Raw genomic sequence first — 23,215 nt, forward strand, 5'->3', positions numbered from 1 at the left:
TCGCTCGTTCCTCTCGTACTCGCTCTTCTTTCGAACGCATGAAACGCCGTCTCTCTGCTCTCTCCCGGTGCCGCCGATAATTTCGTGCCACGGCCTCCCCTCCCGCCGGTTTACTCCGCCGCGAGCATCACGGCTCCGCTCTTTTCCCGCGAGCGCGCACGCTTCTTGTGCCGTCGCGATTTTCGCTGAATTTACCTTCTGCTTCATTTTCTTAGGTTTTCATTCGGTTCGGTAGGAGTTTTCTTTATCGCAGACGTTAGGTTCGAAAGGAAGTTCGTGAAGATAGCTGAACCCCTCGAGAAGTTGCGTTAATTGAACGTTCGTTGATAAGCGAAAGAGCGTTCTGCATGAAAATTACGTTTAATACGAATTCCGGGAAAGCTCGTTCCGGGTATCAACGAACAGTTCGCTTCCTGTTTACAGTAGTCGATTACCGTTTCCTCTGCGATCGAGTAAAGACTCGGCAGTTTCCATTCTACGTTTGCCTCCGTTGCACGTTTTAACGAAATAATTGAGAGGGGGATTCACATTTATGAAACTTATCCACGACGGTGCACCGTTGTAGCAAAGGTTACACCGCGTCTATTTTTATTCTACTCCCGGTTATCTGTTATCTGTTGCGCGTAACGCAAACGAGTTGCCGTCGCGATTCATTCAATTGCATCTTCGGTACACGTTCTCCGACTCCAAGGTCTGCGGATTACGCGATCTCCAGATGCGCTTTTAAAGATTTAATTGCGGTAATAATCGTCGTTTATCGGGAACTTGGCTGATGGACTTGAAGGTTACTCCAATCCGTGCCCACATCGAGCGATCATAGAAAGATTCAACCGTTGATTGTCCAATCTGAGCCCCCTAATCTCGTGCCTCCTTTGATGAGAATTTATTTCTCTCGTCCAATCTCGCTCCTCCGCGAAACGATTCTCCGCGAATTAACCAATTCGCCGTGGAAGAATCGTAAAAGTACTGCCAAGTTCCTGGTAAAAATTCCCCTTTGAACACGCGGAGCGTGTCAAACTCTCTTACTTCATCTCTAATTACGTCCTCACCTGCATCACGCTCCATTCAATCCCGTCGATTGTTTCGCCACAGTAAGTCGCGGTTCCTCGAACATTGTTCCCTGCACGCGAGCCGCATCATCGGCCAGACGCTGGCAAACGGAGGTGGACCTACATTCGTCGCGTAGACCGTCTGGTACCGCGGCCTAGAACGCGACCCGAGGAATTCCTCCGCGGCATCTCAGGCCCTCCCTCTGATCCCCCTTTCGTCGCTTTTTGTCGCGTTTCCGACGATCGCGGGGGAATTCGAGACGGGAGGAAGACAAAGGCAGCTCCGGAGGGCACGGTTGTACACGTTGTAAATTGATCTTTATTACAAGAAATTACATGACTAATTTGTACATATAAAATATAAATATGATACAAGTACTATGGTACAGTAGACGCATGTGTACGGTACGGTTCTCGTGTGTGGAAATTGGTATTGTGTGCGCGTGTGTCTTCTGTATGTTCCTGTTCGATATCCTTCGAGCGGGATGATGCGGAGATTCGGTTAATCCTTCGTTCTTCGATTAATGCTGTGGCGGTTAAATCGTTCACTAGTCGTTATTCACGGTAGACGGAGTGACGCGCTTCCCTAGCTCGAACGTAAAAATAGAGGGGCGAAGGGGGTTGAAAGAAAGGGTAGAAAATTGGGAAAGGAAAGTACTTCGTCCTGGAACAGCGTCCTTCTTGAACGTTTAGGAAGGAATGCGGCCCGTGGAAGGCATCGTTGAGAAGAGGAGATCGTCGTGCATGTGGAACGCTGTTGAACGGTTCGGGCGAAAATGAACCGGAATGAAAGGAGAAACCGTGGACATCGTCGATACGTGGCGGGTGAAGAACATTCTAAGAACACGGACGAATAGCGTACGGGTTCGCTTAACAACGGACGCAGCGGTCTTTTACGATCGAGAACGATTCTCGGGAACTAACGGGGATCGCGACGATCCTGCGTTGCTCGGTCGGAGTGCTCGCGGATAAACGCAGCCTTGGACCGTCTAAACGATACACGCCTGACTTGCAACTCTACAGGCTGTAGACATCGTTGAACTTTAATTGATAAGGCTAGATCAGATTTGCTATCTTGGAAGCTTGAGAGTGCACAGCAATATTCCGAAGAATACGAATTCGCGATGTCTATAGGCCTGTCTAGACGAACCTGGTGTCTTTGGGCTGTGCGAAACTGGTTAAGCTCTTGAATTGGCAGTGTTGGAGGACCAAGGCTGCACTTTGCGAAGAATTTGCAGATTTCTCAAGACTTGGTAGTTTCGTACGCAGAGGATGATCAGGCAGAGAGAGAGAGAGAGAAAGAGGGGGAGAGAGAGAGAGAGAGAGAGAGAGAAATTGGCGGTTTTGGTCGATGTTTCGCCACGGTTCGTATCGGAACTCTGGAATCTCTCTATTTCTGCCCGATTTATTTTCATCCCGTCTATTTTCATTCTGCGCGGCTTCTTTCCCCACTCCATACTCTGTGTACGCCCACGTATTGCCAATGCGTGATTCTCACGTTTAAATTCATGTACTATGCCTTGCTCTCTTCGTCCCTCTCGCAGACATACCGTTACTCTTTCTCCCTCTCGTCGCTTCGCGTCTTCCATTTCGCCGCAGAGAGAAGAAGCACTCGCTCTACCGAGCAACTTTTACGATTACGAATACGTTTACCGTGGAAAAGTAACTCTCTCTCTCCCTCTCTCTTTCACGCACACACACACACACACACACACACACACACACATTCTCTCCCTTGTGGAATCTTCTTCTCGTTATCTCGCTCCTCTCGTTTCCTCTCTTTCTCTCTCGCTCGCATTCCCATCGGTTCTCATCAGTCGCTTCTAAAGTGAATTACAGAGCCCTACGAAGTGCGGTAACTGTTGATAACGATTAAAGCTACGATAATATTCTTGAATTAACGTGCGTGCATTAAATACAATGGCTACGACGCGTTTCATCGCCGTTGCTTCTCTCGCTCGCCTCTTTTGTCATCGCGTCGATCGTTTTGCCGTACGATAGGATTTTCCCTCTTTTTTTTTTCTCTCTCTCGTCGCGGTACAGACCGCGTCTTTATAGCGTACACATTTAGATTCACGTTATCCGGTCGTTTTCATTTTTTACTCTCCGAAATTCGACGTATCCTTTTGTCCCTCGAATTCAATCTAAATTTCGGTCCTCGATCGAGGCGCAGCATCCTTTCCAATGGACCGGTGTATGTTTTTTCTTTTAATAGCCAAGGTCTGCGATAGAACTTATTCCCTCCTGGTTCCCTTCTATCGATTCAGCACGCACAAGTACGACAATATGCTACGGTAATTTGTTTTCAACGCTCTGGTCGTCTGGTCCTGAACGCGTCAGACTACTTGCTCCGCTGTTCTCGAAGCTTGGCCCCATTTAGGCACGCGAACGGAACAGCTTTTCACGTTGAAAATTTACGAATCTCGGACCAAAGGGCAGTGACTCGGTGAATTTACCTAAGAATCGAATCCTCGACGTTCGAGCAGTATAAAAAATGCAGCACCAACTCGTACGCTAAATAATTCTGTAAGTCAACAAGTATGCGTCTCGCGTTCTACACGCTATCTCGGCCAACAATCGTTTTAACATCGCTAGAATACCTCTCTCTCTCTCTCTCTCTCTCGCTCATTCTCTCTCTCTCTCATTCTCTCCCTCTCTCTTTCTCTCGCTCGCTCTCTCTCTCTCTCTCTCTCAGCGAAACGTTTGAACGCAGGAATTGTAACGCGAGAACGTTTTCTCCTCGAATAGATTGGGGATGAGAGCATCCGCTACGATCGATTATTACACCGGTTGTGCGCGTAACAATGGCGACGACGATCACAATTACGACTAAATTTTCTCATTTAACAACTATTGGACGGAGTCGAGCGACATCGTTGACAACGGTTCCCTTTCGTTTAAATCATCTCACTGCTTTACCATCGGCGACCTCGCTCGTCTCGTTTCTCTAATCGTTCATTTCGGCCGATCCGTTTGCGATCAGCACGCAGTCGTGCGCGCTGATCCAAGTCGAGGTTAGGTGATCCGTATCCTGGACGGCGATTCTGGCTCGCGTGTGCACTGCCGCGGACAGGAGTCGAAGCAGGTGATCAAGAGGACGTGGCTCTTGCAGGCCTCCACTCGCTTTTGTAAAATACACGTCTCCGATTCGAGCGCCTCCAGGAACGACGGATCTCGCCAGTCCATGCTGTCTTCTACGTGAACTGCAATGTTAGGAAGATTGCGATTAAAGGGACTGTTCTTTATACGGCAGAAAATGGTAGGATCTAGCCCTATTGATTTGCAGGGTGTTAAAAATGAACGCTACGTTGTGTTATTATCTCTCAGAATTATCTTTACTCCTTCGTACCAAAGTTAACCCTTTCATTGCTGTTGGCGTCTATGGGCGCTTCGAAACTATGGTGCCTTTCGGCGTACGTTCACTTTAATTGAATAGAACAAATTTTAAAACACGTTCGAAACAGAAGATGTTACGGCCGTTCGACCTTGTTCGGTTCTGAGCTCGCTCTTTATACATTTTTGTGAAGTAGAAATTCACCAATCAGGGTGCCTAGATGGTGGCGACAACCCTCTCCTTGCGCCCGCAGCGCGTTTCTTCGGAGAAGAGGATGCCTGTGAGCCGCTTTCGCGGGACCGAATTTGTTAATGCAAAATTGTCAGCCCCGAAATTGTCGGTCTGGCGGCCAAAGGTGACTAATGATTTTTATGGCTATTATCCGCCAGATTTTACCGCGTTTGAATGTCTACTGTCTGCCACTCGCGTTGCGTACTAAAATCTGGCGCAGCGAAAGGGTTAAAGATTTCCCGGTTCCTCCAAGCCTCTACAATCGATAATCCCATCTTGCAATTGGTGAATTTCTGCAGTAAACAAATTCGCAGAGGGGAAAGGTACTCACGATCGTAAGTCCAGCGGGCGTCGGGCACCATGAGGCGCCGCTTAGCGTTGCGCAACTCGAGCCTAAGAAGGCGCTGCCGTAGTCGCAGGTTGTGTATCCTGGACATCGTGCCACGTGGATCCGAGCGCAACCGCGCGCGTTTGTCCAGGATGTCCACGTCCTCGCTTGTGTACGCGAGTATCCCCGGAAGCGCGGACGGCGCCCGTGGCAGATGAGCCCGGCACTGAGCCCGTGACCGGAGCCCGAACTCTGCCGCCCGCTGTTCCACCGCTGAAACACCCGCACAACGTCGAGGTTAGAACCCCTAGAGCGCCACCTGAGGAGAACCACCGTACGGAGGGACCATTTTAGAGGGCTTCCACATCGTTTCACTCTTTCTCTCTGTCGTCAGAATTTTGCACGACTGTCGACTTGTTAAACATGCAAGTTTCCTCGAGTAAAGTGCGGTAATGAATTAAACGGCATGCGAGTAGAAAGAGGGGTTTGGTCGGTAATTGAAAGGCTTCTCCGAACTTTCGTCTCGACTATATTTGCTCTTCGATCAAGTATCAAGGATAGATATATCGACTACCTTGGTGTTCTTGGAGAGCACCGGTGTGCCTGGACGAGTCACTCGCGATGCTACTGGTCTCGCTGTCTCTGACGATGCTATCGTAGCCGGAACTCTCGGCACGATGCCTGGATAACGTTGCCGGTGAGAGTTTGGCTGCTCTCGGAGTGGAATCGGCACCGGAATCGTAGCCTTCTTTGTTCAGGCCTAGGGACGAGCCCAGGCTTGTGATCTTGCGCTGCATCCGGCCCGAGGATGGTGCTGGCGATGGAATGGACAACTGCAGCGGTGCTGTAGCTGTGAAAAGAATCGTTTCGATAGGTGAGACGTTGAAGTTTCGATATATCTAGATTTACAAACTCACCTTGTATCTTGATATGATCTTCCTCGATGTCCGATTTGCCAGTGACAGTCCTCTCGGACCTCTCGGCAGCGGTGAACAGCTTCTTCGCTTCGACGTACTCCTCCTCAGGATCCGAGCCAGACGCCCCGTTGCCCGGTAACCTCTCGACCTCCTCCTTCAGGTTCGGATTGGACGCGCCGTCAGGATGCCTTAGACTAGAGATGTTGCAATCGCCAAGTTTGCCACAGTACCTCCTGGGACTGGCTATGTGAGCGACGCTGTGAGGGTACCAATAGGACGCTGTAGCCGGTCTGGTCATGCTCTGACGGCAGTTGTCGCAGATCTTCTCCTGATCGGTCTTGCCTGCGATGTACGCTGGCTCGCTGTAGATGCTGCCGTGATTGCTCGCGTTGTCGTTGAACATCATGTCCGATAGGGATAAGGACTGACAGCGCGACGGCGGACGGAAGACGGTGGCGGCTGGAATTTGTCCTGTGTTAATGTCATACTTGTTTGTAGACCTACGTCGTTCGGGCTGCGTGTGTGCATTTGTGTTAGAGGACTCGTTCGACGACTCTGGCCGAAGTATCTCGACCCTCTCGTTGTCAGATTCTTGCTAGCTGTTGGCCGATCGAGGGCCTTTTTCGATTACGAGGTTCAGGAAAGAAGGAAAGTCTGAGCTAGAAAGCCAACGAAAGGGCCGATAACGCACAGAGGAAACAACGGAAGATGAGAAACATCGAATAACTTGTCCTCCTGGAGCTTCTATCGTGGAAAACTTACATGGAGCTTCTCTGACGTTCACGTTCGAGTTCTCCCTCTGATAGGTAACCGAGTTCGAGACGTTGGCCAACGCGAGTTTACTTTGATAGAGCTCGTGGAGCCGAGCCAATTGGTCGAACTTGTGCCTGGTCTCTTGCTCGAGGAAGTCCTCGTGGTCGAAGTACGGCCTGGGTAAAACACCGGCACCAACCGGAGGTGGATATTGTGGTCTATATCGTTCCGTGTCCGACATCACCGACATCGAGTCTGCAAAATTAATACGCATTTCTTTTTCCCCCGTCTGCCGGATACCGCTGTTCGAGGGGGAGGGACGAAGCAAGTGGAGAGAGATAAGAAGGAACGAGAAGAAGGAGTGCATTTAGCTGCGGAGCTTTCCTACCTAGCTCGAAGACGAAAAGTATCGACGAGTAATTATATCGAGCCGCTTTCAATCTCTCCCTCTTTCTCTATTCCTCTTTTATCGTTACAATCCCCGAGCCGCCTTCCCTCGGTTCCCCTCTCCTGCGATATGATTGTTTTCCATCGGGCGCGCTATTACCGAGCCCGGAGGATCTAAGAATCGGCTCTCCCCGGGAACAATCTTCGAAGCCTTCCGTTCGAGTACCCTTACAACGGAGAGGAGAGAGACGAAGGACAGCTTGATTATGGGACGCTATAAACGTCGCGAAAAATCCTCGAGAACAACTCTAAATATTCCCCCGCGTCTAATACCTTGAAATCTGGTCACGATCTGTCGAAGGATCGTTGGATCGAGTATTTGAAGAAAAGAAACATTCGCCTATATTTATTTACCGGTGAAGGTCGAGACGACGGTCAGATTCTCTTGACTGAGAATTCTCAGAGGATGCTCCTCCTGGTCGCTCTCCGGCAGAGGATTCTCTCCCATGCACAGGGCGATGTCTTCCTCGGTGACCTGGAGGCACGAGTCTTGCATGGGAACTGGTTCTAGGTCCTCTACTTCGACGATCTCCAGAATCTCGTCTTCCGAGGACAAGGAGTGTCTAGAAGGCAGTACGATGTCCTTGTGAGACAAGTTCAGGCTCTCCATCGAAACTTCTCTGCTCACTCCGTTGCTGAGGGGTTCAATTAGAGGCAACGGAGGAGGCACGACGATCTCTTCGTCGTCGTCTTCGTCCTCCTGAAGATCCAGCTTCCCTTTGTCCACGCTGTCGTCCATTACAGGACTGGCAGTTAGATCCAGGCCGGAGTCTGTGTTAGATTTCACGTTGAGGAGATTCAGCTTGGCGCCCAACTTCTCCGTGATGTCTTCGATCTCGTTCATCTTCAGACTGTCGCTCTCTGCCGTAGACAACGACGTGTCGTCGTCGTCGATCGCTCCGCACGACTTGAACGTGGTCATCTCTTTGAACTGCGACGACTGCCCAGACATCTTGGAAGACTCCCTGGTGGAAGCGTGCCGGCTCTTCTGAATCTGCGACGATTGATTCTCCACCCACTTCCTGATCATGCTCTTCTTGTGACTGTCCATGAACCCGTAACCGGAGGAATGTTGCTGAGTGTGCAGCTGCAAGGTAGGCGGGCCGGTTAGCTGCATCGGTCCGTCGATCCAGGTCTCTCTCTTGTGATGAGAATCCTTCAACATGTGTCTAGCCTCGGCCACCTTCGATTTCGAGATCCTAGGTCCGTCTATCCACTGTTCGTCCGAGCCACCGCTCGGTGCCGCGACCGGAATTTTACTTCCAGGCGAATCGTTCACTTTCAACGAGGAAACCTTGGTCGACGAGCTCTTCCTGGCCGGGCTAGCCTTCGGCGTGGCCGTGTGCGCCGGCGAGGTCTGTTTCGAGGCGGTCTGAGTCAGAGTTTTCACAGCCTTCGTCGCCTTGTGCACCGGACTGCGTTCCTCGGGAATTTTGCACGGTCTCTCCGCCACGGAGCCGCGTAGAATTCTTCCCATTGCGCAACGATTGTCCCCAGAGTTCAGACTGGGTATGTAGACGGGAGGATGCTCGCCGTCGGTGGCGTCGTCGGTGCTCGGACCGACGTAGATCACGGTGTCGGCCGACAGGTCGCTGGAGCTTGGGTCGCACTCGCTGTTCTGTCTGGCCGCCTCCTCGCCGGAACTTCCGCCGCTCCCCGCTCCCTGTGCTCCTCCTCCGACGAACTTGATCTTCCTCCGCCTCATTCGGTGAATGCGGGACGCCAGTTGCACGGTGGTTAGAGTCTCGGTGTAGTGTTGAGCGTTGGGCGACACGTGGGCGATCATCGCCGCGTGACACGTCAACGAGCCGAGACACTCCTTCAGTAATTGGGTTAGCTTGTGCTCCTTGTGCGGCAGATGCTTCGCCCCGTTGAAAATCGCCAAGAGGATATTGCCGAGGCCTGACAGGGGGATCCCGCCGGAGGACTTGCCGCGATCCGAATTGCCCAGGTCCATTAGGTGAAGCCTGCTCCTGCCGCCGGCCACTGGGGGGAATTAAAAATATGCTCGTGTTAATCCAGTCGTTTACTTCCTCTGCGTCTCAATGGAAATCTTTGCTCTCGCGACACTACATAGGACTAAAAAAAGTATCGACGTAATTCTGAAAATCATCTTGCTGACTCTCTCTCTCTCTCTCTCTCTCTCTCACGTTCACGTAAGGCAAGTGACTTGCGAGCGATTACTGTCTTCACTTCGCCAAGATTTAATCGAAGCCCCGACGTCTCGATAAGCAGTAACCAATCACAGTCACGTTCCTCCGACCGCCAACTTCCAGAGTGCGCCCAATACTCGCGCGTAAGGATATCGGCTTGCAGTCTCGGTGCTCAGTAGCGAAGAAACAACGGCACCGGTTCCACGTAGCCGTGTTCTCAGCGAACGGAAGCCACTCTCGAGCCAGAGAGAGAGAGAGAGAGAGAGAGAGAAAACGGAGTTTCCATCGGAACGAAGGGGGAGAAAGCTCGATGACAAACGCTGTTTACGAGCGGCGACTACGAAGGAGGAGGGAATCTGTCGGAAGGAGAAGGCAAAAGCTCACCTCCACCCTTGCCGGCGACGCTGTACTGATAAACGTGAAGTGTGTAGAGCATGTGAGCGTCGCCGTCTTCTCGTTGTCGGCCTGCGACCGCCGCGTCCAAATAGAAGGCGGCACGTTCTGCAGTCGGTGCACGGAGCTCGCTGTGCTGCTGCAGCTGCAAGCTGCCGAACAGCGGGTCGTCCCTCAAGTACACAGCCGGCGACTGCTCGGAATCTGGGAACAAAGAGCAGTCGCAAATCACGTTACACTCGACTTTCTTTTTTCAAGCGGAAGTACTGTTACCACCGCGCTCTTAGCGCAACAGCGTTGAATTTTCGTCCCGGAGCCTTCCATCTGGTAGCAAGTCTCGAGCAAAGTGTTCGGTAGATGAAAAATACTAGACGTGAAAGGACGTTCGATCTTACATGTGACAGAGAGCTCGTAAATACTGCTTGCAAGCTCGTCAAGTCTCGCTACATACGCTCTCGTATTTCAACTCTCTGTTCTTCTTCTCGACGTACTCGAACTATTCAAATATCAGCTTGTCACAGGCTCTTCTTAATCTCGCGCGTTCGCAACGCACGCTATATTTCACGGAGGTATAGTCGGGGCCACGATATAGCGAGGTCGTAAAATCGGTTAGGTGTCAAAGTAAACATGTTTTAGCTGCCGGGACCCCGAAATTGACAGAAATACGAGCAGATAAGTACTTGAAACCATGGTCAGGACCGTACAAAGAATTCTTGTATCCAGCGAAAGTCAAACTGATTCTAATATATTTACTGAAAATTGAGTTCAGCTAGGACAATTTAGGGTTTTTTTCTTCTGGGAAAAGCCGCTTTTGAAAGTACGGTTACAGGTAAAGGTCTTATCGAGGTCTTTAACATCTTCATTTACCTGCTCGTGTTATATACAGATAGAAAATGCAAAAGGATTGTGTAGCTTTAATATTAACATATTTTCCATTTGTAAATGAAATACCATTTTCTACTTGAAGTACCAAATCATATGCTACCATTCGTTTATTGTTGGAACCCTCAAACAGACTGCAACACACGGCCTTGAGTGCCGCAACATCAATCGATGCCGATTCTTGAGAGTTTAATTTACGACCTCGCTATATCGTGGCCCCAACTATAAATGCAAAGTTACGAGAGAGTGCAACAAACACCGCTGGATTAGAGAGCGCGGCTCGCGATTGCCCGGGAAATAAAGGACGCTGGGAATCCTTGGCGCGGCTATTCCGTGGAAAAATAATATCGCAGGTTGAGAGGTAGTTCGACGCAGGTGGACGTCGGATGGCTCGCGGAATGTCCGCGAACCGTCTCAGGCTGAGTTACGACGTCGATAAAACGTGGAAAGATACGGGCAGATATCACGGCGCGTTATCACGCGGCTATCGCTGACTGGCGTGTGTACGGCGCGAATAATCAACGTAATGCGAAACGTAGCTGTAAATAGTGATCAAGGTAAAAGCACCGTGTTACCTGCCTCGTCCACTCGCAAACATACACTGTCCTCCTTCTTCTCCCCGCTTTCTTATCGTCGAAGATTCTTTCTCCCTCGGAAAATCTCTCTGCTCTACCGAAAGTAGGAGAATATCATCGCGTAGGAAGACGAGAGAAGTTTCGATTTCACTCTGTCGGTTAATAAATCTCGCAGCAGTCTGAGGAACAAGGGGGACACGTAAGATCGCGAGAGAAGGCATAGAATTTTATCGTCCATGCAAGCTCGAGAAGGGGTTTCGAAAGCTTTCGTAATAATACACGCGCCATCTGATCGGCTCGTAAAGCAGCGCGTGTTTTATGTACAGCCTCGCCCAGTGACATATTGCGTCTTACAAAAGAGCTTTCGATGCGAAACGATAGGGGTAGGGAGGAGCATCGGGGGACAACGATCGTTATTATGTGTCTATCGAGTACCGAGACGACCAAGAAACCCCCAAGAAAAAGGTCGGTCTTTCCTTCTTTTTTTTCTGGAGGATCTTGAATTGGATTACGAGGTTCGTGGATCGGGGAAGGAAGGTAGATACTGTTAACGGGCAGGGACTTCATCAGGAGTTCACGGTGATATGACTCTTAGATAATCCTCCTTGGTGAATTGCCAATTATCGCTTTACTGCCTCGCGAACTCGCCCTTGATGGCGTCGTAAAGAACAAGGGCGAGTCACCGTTGCTTCACTCTCGTTACAGTGGACACTCGGCGTATATCTGTTTCCCTTTTCGTAGCATCTTTTTTAACTTCGCCTCGCGTAAGAAACTCGGAAGACGAAGATTTTTCCGAACCGAGGAAACCTGACCTCCCGCGCTCCTTCTCTTTCGTTCACTTAACAGATTAAAGTGGAAATTTAATCATTGAAAAATGTTGAACGGCAAATAATATCTGGGACACACTTTCATTAGAGAAGAGAAAACCAGGCGAGCCTAACGAAGGCAAAACGACATGTTCGCGCGGCTGTATTAATACGGCAGAGGCGTGGCAATATCCATAAAAGGGACCAGAGAAAGTAATATCGCCGGCATCTGCGCCGCGTGAACTCCGTTGAAATAAAAGGCCGATCTTCCGCGAGAAGCGCTCGCCGGAATACGGACGTGTATAATGGATACGCCTGCGGAAGGGTTCCTCCTTCTCGCGGTACTACTGTTCTATGTATGTGTATACGCTGCGAGATAAATCGTTTTTCCACGCGTTTCGAATACTGCCGCTACTCGGCCAATAGCCCACCTCCACCCTCCCGAGGGTGAAACCGTCGGAGGGCAGTAAAAAAAATCTGTTTCCGCCTTTTTGAATGATCCGTACCGACGAGACTGTTTTCCCAAATGTCCCGTACACGCCACTCGAAACGGTTACCATTCTTAAGGGGGAAACAGGTCCGAAGGGGCTAAAAATAGAGCGGTCCTTCGAACTGTGATAAACTACCGGCTGAAAGTTCGGGAGAAATTCCTCCAAGTTTGCCAAACTTTCTCTGGGAAGTAACAGTGGAAAATATGAGGAACAGGTATCGAGATCGATTTGTTGAACATTTTCGGCGGAAGGCTGCGCGAAAAATCAACGGGAAACGCCTGGATCCTCCAGATCGTCGGAGTGATTGTTTTTTCTCTCTCGAACAGGCCCGATAATCACCGGCGGTCGTATCAGCCGCAGATCGGGTACGGCGGAAGCGATAACTTGTTTCCGAGGGGGATCGATAGTAACTCGTCGAGCGTGGCTCAGCTTTTCCATATAATTCGCCTCGCGACCATCTACGCGGCCATTTTATCACGACCTTTTCTATTCTCGCGCTCTCCTCGCAATACCACCCATTCGACCGAAGAAAGTTAAAAGGAAAGTGACTATTTCTGAAAAAACAGTAACTTTCCAAAGAGTAAGGGTGAGGAAAAATGAACGAACAGCGTTGCATCCCTCTGTTGAAGTAAAAACAGTCTGCCGCTGGAAGCAGGGTTGGAGGACGTGCTTTACGCGACGCTTCGCCGAAATAAGTGCGCGCCGCGACGACCGCCGGCTCTTCGCCGTTCGTTGTCTCGCGGTGGCGTCTAGGTGAGGGTTGCAGGGAAGGTCGTAGGTCGTCTCGAGCTCGGAGGGAGACCCAACGCTCGTAATAAGCGGCTGCGAATATTCGTCCGTCGTGAAAGTCGGTCCCGTCTTGGCTCTAACTCGAGGATCCGCAGAAAAAACCACGTTTCGCGTATTTTTCCTCCGCGAAACCGGGGGGGAAAAGTTTTCTATAAATCATTTCTCGCCGTGTAATAAGCACGGGAGAATGCTCGTTTAGTCGTTTACTTTATTTATACGCCGAGGAATAAATTGCCCCGGGTACTTTTAATTCGAACTGCCCTTAATTTAACACTCGCGGACTTATTGCTTGCTCCTTTCCCTCCCCCCTGAATGACCGGGTTTACGCGATTCTCGCGGACCGCGCGGAGAGGAAAAGGCGAGAGGCGCACTTTCATTATCGCGTAGAATCGAATTTCTCGATGAAACACACGCGGGTCGAGGCGAGAATCCCCCCGCGAGCACAGAGCAGGCATAGCAAATGGAATCTTGCGAAAAGGGGAAACCGGATAATAGAGACACCGTTCTCTCCCCGGCTATCCTCTTAATCCACGGAATGGCCATTAGAATTAACTTCACGTGTTATTCTTTCATAAAGTCTCCCCTGTGCTCGCGTTACTCGGGCTTCTTTCCTTCGCGGATATTTGCTGGGATGCACCGTAGTTCGCTTCTTTCTCATTTTAAATCGATATCCAGCAGTTGTACCGTTTCTTAACGAAAGATCGAGTTTTGCAATTCTGCGAATTTCGGAATAATTAGGGGCTGAAAGCCCACAATTCTTCGATCTTTTCAACCGAACCTGTAGCTTTTTTTTTGCACGAATTCGCGATGCAACGCGATCTACTTTAATAAAGACGGCGCGTTAGTGAAGGTCGTAACTCTTCACTTCGATGTTTCGACACCGCGTATCGTACAGGGATTTCCTTACGATCGTTTCCGGAGGTAAGGAATGATACTTGGGATGTGTCTTTTGGTTTTACTTGTCCTAGTGAAGTGTCTTTTTTGAAAGTTATTTTGTGGTGGTGCGTGGGTATATATTAGGTCGGTGTATGTTGTGATTGGTTGGACGTTGAAGGTGGTGGAAAAGAAGGTCTCGAAAAATGCGGAGGTGTGATTGGATATTAGGAAACTAGTGGAAGGAGAACGTGAGGGTGAAGGTGGTGTGCAAAAGTTTAAATAATTTGGGGAAAGCCCGGAAAGGGGAAAGGGATAGGAAACATGACCAGGGTGCGACTTGAACTATTTTATGATAGGGAAGGAATTTGTTAGGGGCTAGGAAGACGGCTGGAAAGGACTGTTTATTAATTTATGATATGTGACTGGCCGGTGGGCTGCGCGACCGGATAAGGACAATCGAACACTCGCTTTATACGTCGGCTTTCAGATGAATGTCTCCTCTGTTCCGCTGTCTTCCATCAAGGAAACGAGGGTGAAACGGTAAAAATCGTAGGCGATACTAAATCCAGGATTCCTCGGACGTAAGAGCTACGGCGAGCAACCTGGATACAAGCTTCCGCGTCTTGGTTCCGGCAGGAATTGAAAAGGAAAGTGGCCGTTCGGTAGGTAGATCGATGTGAAAAGTCGTTCGATCCGCGGAAGGTTTGCTCGTTCGGCTTCCGGTTTTACGGCGGCACGAAAAATTATTGCCGGCGTAAACCGACAATTTACTTTCCGTCTGAAAAGCGAGACGTGCGGGGCATCGCGTCGTTAAACTTCCAAGTGACGAAGTGAGGAAAGCTGTCGTTAACGAAATAACCTTCAATTCCTGGCCTGACACGGATCGAGGGAGGAGAGGCGCTCGCAGCCATTCGCCTCCAAGCCAGCAGCTATGTAAGACGACGACTGTTTTCTTTAATTGCCAACCGCACGGTAGATCTCGTAAAAGTTACAGTCTCCGCTAAACGATTCGCCCGCCTAGACAGCGAATAACGCAGGAAAACGGAGAAATTTTAGGGGTGAATGTAACGTAAACGATTGAGGATTGGATCCTTATTTATTAATCTTCGCAAGGGACAACTTCTGTTGGAAGAATCGAATGATCGTGACGAAACAACACGCCGTGTTAATAGGCTGTTTATTTGATAATGAAACACGGTGGAAATAAGTGCGATCTGGTGAATAAACTATGCACTGTTCAATGGAATTATGTAAAATTTTGCGGCGGTCCTTGACGTGGCTTTTTGGTTCCTTGGTGTACCGTTTTAAGACGATTTTAAGACGAACGGTGATCCGCGTCAAACTGATCGCGCAAATCGATTTGGAGAGGGATGATTCTTTTTAAAACATCTCGAGAAGTTTTACTTTTTATGGTTGTAGGTGTGCTTTTGACTTTAAAAATATTACAAATTTGACTTTAAGGATAGTGGTAGGGGTGACGAGTGTAGATAATAAAGTCGATAGATCTGGTAATTCATGCTGACTAAAATCCCGAAAGTGAATGGAAACCTTGTCCTTACGCGGTGCTGCGACATCGGTTGGCCAAATGTCTTTATTGTTGCTACGTGCCTTATTGCAGGGTGTCCAGGATTTGGGAAGAATAGGATGTAGCAGATGGTTAAAAAATGTAAAAATGAGTTCGGTACCGAACACTTAGAGTCCTCAGATCAGCAAGGGGTGCAATAAAACCTCCCCGCTTACGCGCCGAAAAAGGTGAATTCCAATTTTGTTTGCATCGATCGAACAATGGGAACGAATGAGTTCGGTACCGAACACTTAGAGTCCTCAGATCAGCAAGGGGTGCAATAAAACCCCCCCGCTTACGCGCCGAAAAAGGTGAATTCCAATTTTGTTTGCATCGATCGAACAATGGGAACGGTAACGAAACTATAGCAGAACCCGCAAGATTCGACGGATAACGGAACGAGAAACAGGACAACGGCGGTTGTTCGGAGGGGACAGTGGCAGCGGAGATGTTTTTGACCGCAGATGCACCGTTAGTTACATCCCGGACTTCCCCTTATCGATCCTGTATACTTTCCGGCGTGTATCGGAACGCAAACATGCGGCTTCGAGGTTATTTAATCGAATGTTTCGCTCCGCTGGCAAACAAATGGATGTTAACAAATAATTTGCACGATCGAAGAGAGCGTCGCGTATCGACTTTCCGATACATCCGAGGGGGGTGAATAAAGTTACCCGGTGTTCGTTGTGCATTTGCAGATGAAACAATTACTTGCCGCGCGAAACGCTTCTCTCCACTTCCGCTCTGATGAACGACGATACGAAACATTGGCTGTAATCGACGGAAAATTTTCTCGCAGTCTCCTTCCTCGATGCGAGAGGAGAAAATGAAATAAGGAGAAATTCCCCCTTCAATTTCCGATCGATCCTCCTACCCCTTGCGAACCGAAAAGAGACTAGAGGAAAGAACACTCGCGTTACGAGCTATTCCACGTCGAATTGCACACTTTTTGCCACTAGTCGTTGCTTTTTTTCTCAAATTCAACATTTATCGATAGGCGCGAGAAGTTAGGGAGCGTGAAATTTCAACTATTTTGCGAGATATTCGATGTTAACGTGTGGAAAGATTGGGTGAAATAGACTGACATTTTACCATCGATATTTTTAATTCAGAAAGGGATGATAAATTTCGTTTTAGATCGTTTTGAAGAGGAAAAAACCCCTTCTTAAGTATATACCAAAAGAATTCCTCGATCACTTCGCAAAACCTATCATCGAAGGCGTGAGAAATTAAGCAGCATAAAATTTCAACTATTTTGCAAGATATCGATACTAAAGTGTCTATAGATTGAGTGAAATAGGTAGACATTTTACTCTCGATATTTTTAACCCGCAAAGCAATGATAAATATCTCTTCAGATCATTTCGAACAGGAAAAAACGTTCTTTCTAAGTATGCATCTAGAATTTTTTTTGATCGCTTCTCAAAACCTACCGTTGACTGTACGAAAATCATCGCAGAAGGGACTGAAATGCTCCAGGATATCTGTAAAATTTCGCGAATCTATGCCGAGTAGCGGATGCAGTGCAGCACGATCCGCACGCTCACCGATAATCGCGTCGTGCCAGAAAAAGAAATCGGTCGCATAGCGTCTGAAAGTGTGGTGGATTGAACGTGGAACGGGGTTGGCTGGCGTTTTATGCACGCTAAAAGCTGCGTGCTCCAGTGACGCTGCAGCTACGACGACGTTTCCTCCATTATTCTCCGCCCTCGTCCTTATCTTCCTTCTTATCCGCTTTACGCGCGAGCCCACGGAGAAGTATAAAACAATAACCGTGGCGCGAGTCACGATGAGAATTATCGCGAGCCTGGTTCTATCCTCCTCCATCTCCTCCTCGTCGTACAACGGGAAAATATTCCGCAAAATGTTTTTCTTCCGGCTGCGAACACGTTTGTCAAACTCTCCTGGCGTATTTTTCTGAATACATCGAACTAACGTTATTTACTCCTCCGTGTTCGCTTGTTTATATTATCCGAGGAGTATGCAAAATTTCTATCTACACAAAATTGTATGTACATATGTAGGAGACGGAGTGCAGAACGCAATTAGAGATTAGTAAAATATTATTAGGATAAACAACACTGATAAGGCTTTATCGCTTCGCGGGTAAAAGGAAACAAACAAACACACTCGCTCTTGTTTAATAACAACGAATGTCGAAAGTCTGCGGCAGGGTTATTTACGAAAACGAACTCGACCATATGATCGGCCCGCTCCGGTCATTAACTTCCTACGTATATATTCTAGAATAATTGGTAGCTCCATTGTAAGAATATGGTTGAGTGAAGCTAGGGACTCGGGCCGGTCTATGACCCGCAGACCTCTCGGTCCCAACGCCTGACTCCCCCACGCGCTAAGGGCTGGGTCAGGAAGGACCCAGCCACGTGCTCGCGAGACGCGGTCCTTGCCGGGTAGAAAGCCCCAACTTGCGCCAGGGTTTCCCGAAGGCAAGAGAGGGGCGTCAAACCGGCATATAAGGACGCGTTAGGAGCACTGCGGGCAGAAACGTAAGAACTATAAGAATTGTAAGGATTGCAGGAGAGTAGATTGAGCCGCGTAGTCAACGACGGAATGAATATAGTTTTTTTTAAATTATCGGACGAAGCACTGTTTAAACTGAAACCCCTTACACCACGACGTAAGTAATAGTAGACAATTTCGCGTAATGTTTTCCACAAGCAACCTCGAGGGCGGAATTCATCCGAGGAGCTCCTGGGAGAGATAGAAATCCGTCGAAAATGGCGCGGAAGTAAAGGGTGACTAAAGTGGGGCGAGGGTCGAAAGAAACAAAAGTAAATTACCGCAAAGACGGTATTTCGTTTCTGGTACTGGCGAGGAGGGAGGGTAGTCTCGGGGATCCGTCGAAAACTTTAAATAATTACCGGGGCCTGGATTATCGAGTTCCCCGGGTAGAATAGCCCAAGTTCGAGGGTGTGTCGACCGAGGGAAGCGGCGTCGGGGCGCTTTCGCGCTTTGCCAAAGCCACGAGGCGTAGGACGGAGTGGCGCGCGAGAGGGTTGAAGAGAGAATCGGCGGAGAAAGAGAGGTAAAGTCGAAAGGAGAAGAGGAACGCGGCAACCGAACGCGTTTCCACAGGCAAGACAGACCTCGAGATACGAGTTAATTATTTAATAAGCTGGAAAATTAATTGCACCGCTTCTTAATTAGTTAACGTCTCGCTTAGAAAGCGGAAAGAGTCTCTCTCTTCTTGTTAAGACCTGGATCCATGTTGTGCCGAAATCAGCGCGAAACTTGTGCCTGGTAGACGACGCGCGGTGTGTGTGCTTTTCCAAACCGGGTGCATCACCCTGTGGAGGAAACAGTCTGGGAAATTCTCCCTGTATTACGTCGTGTTCGCTGAGAAACGTCGGCGGGAGGCGAGGGAAAGGGTTGGAAAAGCCCTTTCGAAGTTCGTTCCTTCTCTCGGCCAGAGGATATAAATTAAACAGCGTACCAGTCAAGAACAGGCGAAATATGGGAGGGGAAAAAAAGATATTGGTAGCAGTTTATAGGCTGTGCTCTCTCTCTCTCTCGTTCTGCGGTTACGTTCGAGGAAGCAGTTCTGTTCCGTTCGACGGCGCGGTTTAATGCGCCACGTTCGAACCTGGCACGCGACCTCCGCGTTAATGTCAGCCGCGAAATTTACAACGATTCTAAACCCTTTGAGATTATGACCCTTTTCGCATTTATCCTCTTCCACGGGGCACGATCGCGATAACTTGGGTTACATTGTACCGCCCGTGAATTCTTTCTTAATGCAATACACACGTCGCCTGTACTTACCCTGCACCGTGCTGGCTGGTGGCCTTTTCTTAATTTCAAAGTCCGACCTTAACGTACCTCGACCACTCGCCTCTACTCCCTTCTAACGATAATTTCGACATCCGTTTGGGTGGACGGTAACCCTCGATCTTCCTTCAAGAAACCCGTAAAACTCTCGTATACACCGTTGATACATTTCCTCGATATCCTAAACGCTAACAAACTTCCGAGAATGAACTTTACCGTACGGATCGGTGAAGTGATTACACTTCGTACCAGAACGAGAGAGACGTCTCCCTTGATATCGAAGGTTCAACGATCTCTAACGATCATCGTACGGAACAATACTCGAGAGTGGACGTTCGAGGTTTATTTTCAAAGCTTCCTCTTCCTCGTGGCCCCTGACTTGTCGAGATCCCATAAGTGTACCACAGCACACAGCCACCACTCACTCACTCCCTTCTTCGTTTCTTATTAGTCCTGCGAGTTGTGCCTCCTCGCAATTCTTCCACAGGCGGGAAACAACCGAGTAGGAAGACACACAGAGAGCCGGAGGGGAAAAAAGAAATAATCTTGCCCCTCAATTTTACGGACCACCGAGTGGACGAGGTGGTCCGTGAAGAAGAAACGAAATGGCGGAGGACAATTCCTCGTGACTCTTCCTGCATATTACCCGCGGACGCGAGCCACTGGGACGAAAGGGGGCCAAGCATAAACGGGGAGGAACGAATTCGTTCTTCCAGACTTTCGACCGATGCGTCTCCCAACGTTATTACAGAGTTCGAATGTGCAATGTCGTAGTTTCTCGGTCACTTGACTTTTCGTTTCTACCGGCGAAAATCGTGCGTTTAAAGAACGCGCTCAGTCTCCACGATTCTTCTGCTCGCTCTCCTTTTTACGGATGCAATTTACCTAGACAATTGTCCTTCCGCGACAAATTCGTTTCGCGTTCTGTCCTCTTCTATCTCTCGATCGATGTTTTCGAGGAGTTCTAATTTCTTCTTCAGACAATCTTCGGAATATTTTACGGTTCTTTAAAAATACGGCATAGAGAAGCGGAAGATAAACGTTTCATCTCCGTTTCCCGTGTTGTTCAGTCGGAAATATGATAAGAAAGTCGACCTTTTCTTCCGATAAGAATAGCGAACGTCGAAGGAACCAATAGAATCGACTAGATGTACCGCGGTTCTAACAATTCGCGTTAATGTTGATTGCAAGCCAGGGGAAACGACGCGACGTTCTGAAAATTAGATCGAGTTCCCACTGTCGGTTTATCGACGGGCCAAGCGCAGGACGACACAATTCCCTTCGTCGGTGCCCTGCACTCGGCACTAATTAATCTAAAACGATTGTACCTGCCCGCATTGTTCCAGGCGTCGAATTAATTGCGGTGAACCGGAAAGGAAAACTTTCAACTCCGCTGTTTGTATCACACGTATGTACGGACCGATAACAACTGTCCGAAAAATGATTTTGAAAATTCACGGTATAATTTGATTAATACGTCCAAACTGCGAGGTGCAGGAGCTAAATAGAAAGAAAAATAACAATGAAACACATACATACCCAGTGAAAATTTCCCAGTGACAGCGCCCCAGCGAGAAACAATTGTCGAGGATTATAGCTTGACCGATAAAGTCTGCTGTGTATCCGAGCCAAGAAAGCTCGTGAAAAATAATAATAACGTCTTTATTACACGAGTAAAATAATACAGGTGCAAAGATGTGTGGCGGGTACGTCACTGCATTTAGTTTCCGTTCTTTTGTCTCTTCCCGGGTTAAGACTTGCCTTCGTCCTCGAGTAGCCTAACAAGCCCACATGTGGCATCCAGGTTTGCACGCTTTCTACAAATTTTCCGTTTCCACCACTTTCTCTACTCCTCTCTCCCTGGCCTACCAATATAAAAACCTCAGTTCAGTTTTTCTTCTACGACATACCCGCCGAACCGCTGCCCCAGGGACAATTAGCGAATGAAACGATTGTATTTTCGTACGCCGACCATCGCACTTAGATGTTAATAAACTGAGGTGAAAACAGTGCAACGCAGTTCCTCACCCACCTCAGATGGTACTCGACTTATTTGTATCTATAATCAACCGAGCAGAAATCATACGTGAAATACGTAATTAGTGGCGAGGACAGGGAAGGGAAATTAGAGGAATTAAACGTCAGATCGTAATGTTATTAAAAAGTAAGCACAGCTGAATAGAAGTTTCTTTGTCCGTTTCTTTTTATATAAGAAATCAGCTCTATCCGTGCTGTATATTATACGCGCAGCTCGGAGATGTTCCCTCTGCAGAGGTTACAAAGAATCGTCCGAGGAGGGAGGAACTGTTAGACCCGGGGAGACCAAGGTAGGGACAAGTGTTTCTTACGACGCAAGTTTGTTGGACGCCGCGCGAACACAATGGTATCGCGATCATGCGACGTTCAAACGAGAAAACTTCGACGCCGCTCTGAAGATTACGCTGCAAATGTTGCGCGTAATTTGTAACCGGAATCCTCCTCTGTATCCTGCGGTCACGGGGACTTTCTTCGACACTCGGGAGAACTTTTGCTTAGGTTTCGGATGACGAACGAGGCAGACTGTTCCGCGTTCGGATCTATAGACAACTCTCGAGAGTGTTTCCTCGACAAACGTTTCTTCCAAACTCAGGCGAAGACTGGAGAAAAATTGTAGCCAGAGTATTTGTCCTTTCTCCCTGTCGCAACGGTGATCTTTCAGCTCGTGATTTACTCACCGTTAGCGTGAGCAGCGAGGAGATCCCTCAGCTGCTGTTGACCGGTGGTTAATTCCACGCAACTGACCCTCACGCTGAATCTGGCGCCTGTTCTTTGCCGTTGCTCGGATATTCCGCGGAAAAGCCAGGCGATGGCGCAGGGAATCGCGCCTAGAGTATGGCCTGCCTCCGGTGTGCCTAGCATCGTGTGAGATTTGCCTGGAAAATACAAGAAATTCGTCACAATTTACAATCTTTCTTTTACCGAATTCCAAGCCTAATTCTCGTCGAGTTGTTCATTTGCAAGGTGGAAGGCTCTGGTGACATCTTTAAGTGATATCCATTTTAACTTTGACGGAGGTTCTTAGGTGACTTAATCTCGGAATGAAATTGCAGCTGTAGAAAAGTTTGAATGGCAGCACGCGTGGTTCGTCGATAATAATTCGTTACACGCGTTGATTAACGGGCATTCTTCGACGGACCGGAAGTCAAGGCAGGGTTAACGCGGCCCCTATCGCGGAACAAACACGGCCGCGATTGATTTCCCCCCGGTTTTCACGAGCACGTACCGGGGGTTGCTCTTTGAAAATCGAGCGGCGCGATTTGCCGGTGTGCAAATCTGCAGATCGCCGCCGAACGCAACAATCGCGACGCCTGATTTGTGGTCCCATCCCGGCGACAATTAATTTGTTTACTATTTACCATGGGCCACTGTTCGCGGAACCGTCCGTGCGATAAACGCTCCATCACAGTTAGAATGCGTAACGAGGCCCGTCAGCGGCGATCTAATTTATGCGACGGATGGATTGGAACCGATTAATTTGGTTACAATAACAAGTCCGCGGGTTTCGCCAATGGCGGCTGAAACGAATGTAATCGAGAATGCTCGGCGCTTTATGCGCTCAGACGTGGTCGATTTGTAGGATGGTTGAAAAGACTTGGAGAGAAATTATAGAATAAAATTTCAAACATTCTTGTTGCGTCGTGGACCTTGATCAACTGTTATGACGCAGGTTGTTGATAGTTCTCGCTGGTTCGAGGTGGAATGAAACTTGGTTGTTGGGTTAGATGTTTTTCTTTCGGTTCGTTGAGATAGATGTTGATGAATGATTTGCTTTCGGTTCGTTGAGGTAGATGGTTGATGA

The 23,215-nt window shown here is 48.7% G+C and overlaps 1 protein-coding gene across 1 annotated transcript in view; it reads right to left on the minus strand.

The window, feature by feature from the left end:
• Positions 1-4,064: 4,064 nt before the first annotated feature.
• LOC108575456 overlaps positions 4,065-23,215 on the minus strand; it is a 264,797-nt gene continuing 245,646 nt past the window's right edge. Inside the window, exons 8-15 of the mRNA XM_017938255.1 lie at positions 22,092-22,289; positions 9,597-9,809; positions 7,414-9,045; positions 6,622-6,867; positions 5,860-6,318; positions 5,514-5,792; positions 4,946-5,215; positions 4,065-4,252 (exon numbers count right to left, since the gene is read on the minus strand). Of these exons, the coding sequence (XP_017793744.1) occupies positions 4,065-4,252; positions 4,946-5,215; positions 5,514-5,792; positions 5,860-6,318; positions 6,622-6,867; positions 7,414-9,045; positions 9,597-9,809; positions 22,092-22,289 (3,485 nt within the window). The remainder of the gene's footprint in view (positions 4,253-4,945; positions 5,216-5,513; positions 5,793-5,859; positions 6,319-6,621; positions 6,868-7,413; positions 9,046-9,596; positions 9,810-22,091; positions 22,290-23,215) is intronic.

Source organism: Habropoda laboriosa, unplaced genomic scaffold (assembly GCF_001263275.1).
Source record: "Habropoda laboriosa isolate 0110345459 unplaced genomic scaffold, ASM126327v1 scaffold301, whole genome shotgun sequence".
Classification (NCBI taxonomy): domain Eukaryota; kingdom Metazoa; phylum Arthropoda; class Insecta; order Hymenoptera; family Apidae; genus Habropoda; species Habropoda laboriosa.